The following is a 7579-nucleotide window of genomic DNA, read 5'->3' on the forward strand; positions in this document are numbered from 1 at the left end:
GTGTCACGCGCATGTTTGTGCTAAATTTCCGGTGTAGCTGACGTCATTTTATATCCAATCATCTGTTTTTAACAAATAAGTTTCATAAATTGCCAATAGGTATGAAAAAACATCGGTTGGTGACGATGACGCAATCTAGCTGGCTGGCCACTGCGCACACATTCCATGACCTCTACCGTTTTCATCTAAATACCGTGGTTTGTGCAATCAGAATAATATCATCATGGACTGTTGACATTCCAGCAATGATATCTTGGACATTTTTATTATGAGTAGAAAGAATAATATGGAACTCTATATTAGTTTTGTTGTGTGAAAAACTGTTTCTGTTCATTTTTGTCGAATATTTTCAAAAACTTTGTAATCATACACTGTATGAAGCAATAAATAAATTCACAAATTCACATTTATAAATTATTATGAGGAAAATCCCAATTAAATGCTGTAATTTACCCCGAAGACTTCTGCTACTGCAAATATTGACAACAGGGTAAACAGCTATAGTGAGGTCCACGTTATAATGACAGTGAGGAGAAAGATAGAAGAATAGCGATGCCGATTCTCTGTAATAATTAATTATATTTCTTCACTGTCAAAAACATAATTGGCATCGTTGTGGAGCAAGAAAAGGATAGTACCACCAGCTTTGTTGAATAATAGACAAGGATAGCTAAACCAAAGTTGATCAAATACTGTCATTATAACGTGGACCTCACTATAGATGAAAATTTTATGAGCGCTGATCGAATTTCCATCTAGCTGTTTACCCTGTTGTCAATATTGCAGTAGCAGAAGTCTTCGGGGTAAATTACAGCATTTAATTTACAGATTGAATTTTTGTTGTTGAATTATTGTAAATATCTCTTGGAATTTTTTGTAAATATGTTACAGCTGTGATAAGTTCTAAATAATGTGTTTGTCTTTCGGCCTCAAAATTTTATAGTATTTGAAAGTTTGGAATTTTTTAATTAATTGTAATTGATTTAATTTAATGTTGAAGTATTTTCTAATTTAAAAATGATTTTTGTGTGTTTTGAATTGTGAATTGAGTGTGTAATTGATGAATGGTAAGTGACACATTACCTAGCTACAATTGGACTGTTGTATAAATTAGAATTGGAACCGTTTTGGGCTTATAAGCCTGTGGTACTCTTCTGTACGTTGTGTAATTATGAATGATTAATTTGGATTTTCGTTTAATAATAATAATTAATTCATTAGCCCGAATTTGATGATTTTTTTAGTTGTGTTCGTTAGGTTAAGGACCAGGTTTATGGCCTATCAAATTTATAATCCGACTTCAGGATTCTTTCCTATGGTCCTTCAAAGTTTACATGTAACCTCATGGGAGGTTATATTTGAATAATTGCAATATCTCAGTAATTTCCATCTGTGAATTCACATTTGTTTGATAATTTGATGAAATATTTACAATGTTTTTGATTTCAGGACCTGAATAGTGTGGACCTAGTGTCAGGCAAGGGAACAGCCCAATGCTTGGTGCAGTGTCTCCGTGATGAATGTTTGGACTCCCACTGTTGCAGCAGCAAGGATGATCTCAGAACTATTTCAATCCAGAATTTGACTTCGAAAAAGGTCAGAAACATTACAATTTCTAGTATAATTTTTTACCAGTATAATCAGCTGTGCAATTTTTTTTACATTTTTTTAATCAGCTGTGCTAATAGTGAAGTGTTGTGTTTCTTTTCTATCTGGCTCAAAATTTTGCAAAATTACTCAAAAATTTCCAATCTGTAGAGATTTGAGTGAAATATTTTTGTTTTTAATCAGTTCTTAAATTTAAAAATTCAAAATTTTCAGTTTAGTCTTTAGTTTTAAAGTGGAAATTGGACTTTTTGAAGTGAAAGTGAAATCTTACTTAACCTTATTCTTTTTACAAATACAAGTTTCAAAAAAGAATAAGGTTAAGATTTCACTTTCACTTCAAAAAGTCCAATTTCCACTTTAAAACTAAAGACTAAACTAAAAATTTTGAATTTTGATATTAAAAAACTGATTAAAAACAAAAATATTTCACTCAAATCTTTACAGATTGGAAATTTTTGAGTAATTTTGCAAAATTTTGAGCCAGAAAAGAAACACAACACTTCATTATTAGAACAGCTGATTAAAAAAATGTAAAAAAATTGCACAGCTGATTATAATAGTAAAAATTCATATTATATTTATTATAATTATGATCTGTAATGACAATGGAATAAATAAATGAATAAATAGATAATCACTGTTAGGGCCGTTTGCACAGTCAAAGCTTAAACTGAATTTGAACAACTGGTGACTTGACTGAAAATGAATTACCTACATGATAACAAGCCAGATTTGATATGGATTTATTTATTTATTTATATTTATACATTGATACATGCAATATAATTCTCAACTATGAATGATTGGAAAAGAAACAACAGGCTTAAAACCCAAAACTGTCCTGTTGAAAATTAAATTTAGTTTAAACTGTAACTGTGCAAACGGAACTCAGTTGAATATTATAGTATATTGTTTAAATTCTATTTATCTTTGATCTTATCTACCTCAGCTACAGACTAAGGACTATGCTCCGTTTTCTTGACTTTGTCAACACATGTATAATTCTGGATTTCTCATTGAAATCCTAGAGATCAGAAGTTATCCAGACGATTTTATAAAATGAAAACCTTTCCCTCAATGGAGGGAAACCATATACTAGATATATTTGACATGTCGTACACCGTTTGAGCTTTGCTCATCATATGCGGTTTTATACGATGAAATAACAATAACAATAACAATTGTGAACGACAATAAAAACATTTGATTTGATATTTAATCATTCGATTTAAGCCTTCTCAAAAGACTCATTATATCAATTTGTTTTGTTCTCTATTGTTTTTGAAATCGATCTGCAATGTATTATTGCAAACAGTGAAGTGTCTTCTTTCAATCCAGTGAATTTGAATCGAATAGAATTTATAATTTGCATTTTTCTACTTCTTTCGGCATTACAGCTCAGCGTGAGCTTCAGCCTCCTCAACTATTCACCTCCACACCAAACGGTCATCCACCTTCTGCTTCCAACCTCTGACCCTCATCAATCTATAGTGAGGTCCACGTTATAATGGCAGTGTTTGATTAGCAATGGTATTGCTATCCTTGTCTATCATTCAACAAAGCGGATAGCGCTATCTCTTTCTCGCTTTGCTCTGTTGCCAGATCGTCTTTTAACAATGTAGAATTAATAATCAACAAGATATTTAATCTTAATTATGAAAGTTCATCATGGAATCATTGAAAAATATAATTTCTTGCTTGATAAAATATAATTGATTATTTTAAACGAGAATGCGCAGTTAATAATACATCAATAAGCCTGTATCAGCTACAGTCTATAGAAGGCATTTACAAGACAGAGGTTCGGCAACGTTTTTCTAGTATCTTTCTTCACTGTCATTATAACGTGGAGCTCACTATAACTAATAGTCACCCAATAGCTAATTCGATCAATAAATGGATATAGATATTAATAAACAGAAGTTCGGTATTATTGTTTTTATTGAACTTCAACAGTTATGATCTTCCTCATAAATTTCAAACTCATAAATGATGTATGGTGTCGTAATTTTATTCATAATTTGCCTCTAATTCCGTGACTGAATAGAAAATGTATCTACATTACCCACTATATTGAAATACCATTTTTATAATTTTATTTATTATTACCTGCTATAATGTTAATACCTGCTCTAGAACATTGGTTTTAGATAATGTATCTACATTACCCACTATGTTGAAATACCATTTTTATAATGTTATTTATTTCCTGCTCTAATGTTAATACGTGCTCTAGAACATTGGTTTCCCATAGTTGAGTAGGTTAATTTCCGAAAAAAATGCAATTTATTCATTTGTAGTAAATTTCATGTATTGTATTTTTGAATATTATGTACATTTCATTGATTGTTTGTTTGTATATTAATGGAAATAAAATTTATTTGTATTTGTAATGTGTTACAGATGATACGCGAAGACGAACCAGTGAAAATATTAAACATCAAAAACATTGCCGACGAATCATTCATCAATTACGACCAGACAAGGAATTTCCAGAGTTGTATGAACTTGGAAAACACTAGGAAAAATGAAAACTCCAACGGAAAAACTAATGGAAGTCTGAAAGGCTCCATAAGCGTTCCAGACATCGAGAAAAAACTACACAGAACCTCCAATATGATTATGAATAATGGTAATGGATATGCTGTAACGAACGGGGTTCAAAATGGAAGTATCGATAAAAAATTGGGAGAAATGTTGAGGAAAACTGGGAAAGAAATTGAGGAAACTGTGCACAGGAGTGGTAGAAGTGTGGATCCGTCGAGAAAATCGGGAAATCTTGATGAGAAAAATGTTGAAGACGCAGGGAAATTTAGTGAGGGAGAGATCAAAATTAAGAATTCTTGCTCTCAAACCTCTATTAATGTTATTATAAGAGATGCTGGTGAAGAAGTAGGGGAAGTTGAAAGAGAGGCAATAGAACTCAACCAATCGGAGAGTGGTTTGGAGAAGGCGAGCCAATCAGAGAGCGGCTTGGAAAAGTCCGACAATTCAGAAAGCGAGAAAACTGTAAAAGAATGATGACAGGTTCATCAGATTATAATAGTTCAGGGAGAGATAAATTTTGAAACGAATTTTTTTCCAATTCTGGTTTAAATTCAGTTGAATGTTACTCAAATCTTGTTTAGAGTCTTGTTGAAATTATAGAGTTGGTTATAAATTTGAGTAGCCTAATACAGTTGAATAATATAGAATTAGTTTAGGCCTGAATTAGATTTCAACTGAAGGAGAAAAATAAGGTAAAGTATAGAGGATAGTATTGTGAGGATGAAATCCAAACATTTTTTTAGTATTGACTAAGAATATAGAGCTTAAATACCAGGAATTGATAGTTTAACAGCTTCTAACAATATAATGATTAGGCCTATCCATAGACCTATCTTTTTGAATTAATGTTGAGGTGGAATTCAAGATAATTATCAAAATTTAAAAACAACTTTGTATTCAATAACCTGAACATTTCACAACCTCAGATTACAAGAGGAAATATTAATAAATAATTCTTGAAACTTTGGAACAGGTAGAGACGATGTAGGCTAGTTTCTTTTGTTGTTACAATGCAAAAGTATAATTTATTTATCTGAGTAAAGTATGGTATTCGACCTAAAACAGGGGAATCAATGGGAAGTTTGAATTGATTTGACGAAGAAAATTTGAAAAGTTTGAATTAATTTGATGATAAAATTTGAGTAATCATATATGTTTGATGCTAGAATAGTCGAAACTCTATCAAATTTGATAGAAAAGTTTGGAGTTTGAATTACCTTGAATTCAACGTTCGACAACGTTGAAAAAATTAATAAAAATGTAGAGAATAAATTTTTAACCAAATTCTTAAATTTTATGAATAAATTCGTACTGAAAAGCATTCTACTAATATGCTCAGGGATAGATTCCACATAGGATATTTTTTTTCAAATTGAAAATTTGAATTTTCTTGATACACCAGCTTATTAGGTAGTTGAATATGGGACGTTTTATAATGTGTTGTTTCAGACAATGACCCTCAGTGTTCAATTAACCATAGAATTATTATTTTTGATAACACTTTGAAAATACTATTATATTGTGATATTATATAATTACTTGAAATATTGGGCTGCAGGAAATAGTTTGTGTTGCTAATTCTAAAGATAACAAAAAAGTAAAATTAAATAAAGTTGTAAATAGGAACAGTGGAAGGACATGTATTATAAAATGAAAAAGATATAAATATATAGATGAACGAGTAGGAGAAGAAGAAGAAGAAGAAGACAAAAGAAGAAGAAGAAGAAGAAGAAGAAGAAGAAGAAGAAGAAGAAGAAGAAGAAGAAGAAGAAGAAGAAGAAGAAGAAAAAGAAGAAGAAGAAGAAGAAGAAGAATAAGAAGAAGAAGAAATAGAATGAATCAGTTATTGCTCAATTTGAACATAGAATTCAACATGATATGATTATTTTGTAAAAATGTAAAATTTAAATTGAAAATACTGTATATTATAGGATAATTTAAAGCTTCCATGTGTTTTAACAATAATGAATTGTCTCTCCACTTTATTAGTATGATTATGCAACTTAAACTTCCAATGTTCTTTCTTGTTCACGATATAAATTCTCTAAATATGATAATACTGCAAATTTAATGAAGGATAAACTATAATTTTTTGTTCAACTATTTAAAAAATTAGAGACATTTAAAATAATGTAATATTAACTTTAGCAGGATAATGATCTTCTATCAGGGATGAACTATTGAAAAGACTTCTAATAAAGATTTTCAAGTTCTTCTATTAATTTTTTGAAATAGATTTAATTGAAATATATTTGTTTACCAATGTAATTAATCTGGTACAATTTTAATGAATCAAGTTAGTATCCTACTCAGCTTCAAGCACAGTTTGGAATAATTTATTACAACATAATCTACTATTTGAATCACTTATGATAATAAGTTCACATTATAAGTTTTCATTATCAATAATTATAAGACAGTAAAAATATTATTTTAGAATATTATCAATGAAAAGAGAGGTCATCAGAAATGAAAAAAAAATCGAGGAATAGAAAACTAGTCAGTTTGAAGAAACTTGAACTACAGGCTGTTTATCTAAGAAAATGCATTGAAAATAGAGTGATAAGAGAATGAATATTGGTTGAGAAAAATGTATCCAGTTTAATTGAATATTTTATTAAGTTGTATCGACATAGTTTGCTTTTTTACTACCTGAATAATAACATCTTTGCCTTTTAATCTGTTATAAATTTTAATAACTGTTCTATTTTTGTACTGATACTAATAATTGTGTAGCTTATTTTTAGCAAATCGTGCTGCTCGAGCAAAATAGTATGATAATTAAGTGTATGTTATATAAATTAAATGATAATAATTAAGTGTCTGTGATGTGTAACCTAGATAAACATTGAATAGGAAACTTTTAAGATAAGTATTTAAGATTAATGGACGTATATTGTGAATTTGTTATGATATTTATAGCCTATATATTTTGTGAGAAATTTGTTGAATAAATAAATGATTGACGGTATTAAATTATTATGTTTGTATGAATAATTAATCTCGTAGTAAGTGATTAGGGTTAAATGAGGATTATGATGTTTATTTGGAAATTCGAATCTCTTTTTCCACTAGAATATAGAGATGAAATCGGTGAAAAGCTCATTCATTATACAGGTATGGAGAAATCCATTTCATGACAGCCTTGGTGGTCTGAAAGCGATTATATGTTATTTATGAGGTTTATAATGATAGTTTACACTGCATCACACTATACTAAAATGTCTTTTAAAAATGAGCAACTTCATAATCATACAAAAACATTGTTGTGTACAATATCGTATGCGTTTTGTCAATATATATATGCTCAAGTACATTGAAAGGTCTGACATCAAAGTCGGTGTCAGAATATTGTCATGCAGCATTCCGATCCTACTCATGTCCGATATTCCTCTTGTGTTGAAGGGTGGTGGTGAGACAGAAC

At 29.9% G+C, this 7579-nt stretch overlaps 1 protein-coding gene across 1 annotated transcript in view; it reads left to right on the forward strand.

The window, feature by feature from the left end:
- LOC111057651 (zinc homeostasis factor 1) overlaps positions 1-6147 on the forward strand; it is a 142167-nt gene extending 136020 nt beyond the window's left edge. The window contains exon 13 of the mRNA XM_039439364.1: positions 4012-6147. Within this exon, the coding sequence (XP_039295298.1) occupies positions 4012-4629 (618 nt within the window). The 3' untranslated portion in view covers positions 4630-6147. The remainder of the gene's footprint in view (positions 1-4011) is intronic.
- Positions 6148-7579: the final 1432 nt, after the last annotated feature.

Source organism: Nilaparvata lugens, chromosome 12 (assembly GCF_014356525.2).
Source record: "Nilaparvata lugens isolate BPH chromosome 12, ASM1435652v1, whole genome shotgun sequence".
NCBI classification, from domain to species: Eukaryota; Metazoa; Arthropoda; class Insecta; order Hemiptera; family Delphacidae; genus Nilaparvata; species Nilaparvata lugens.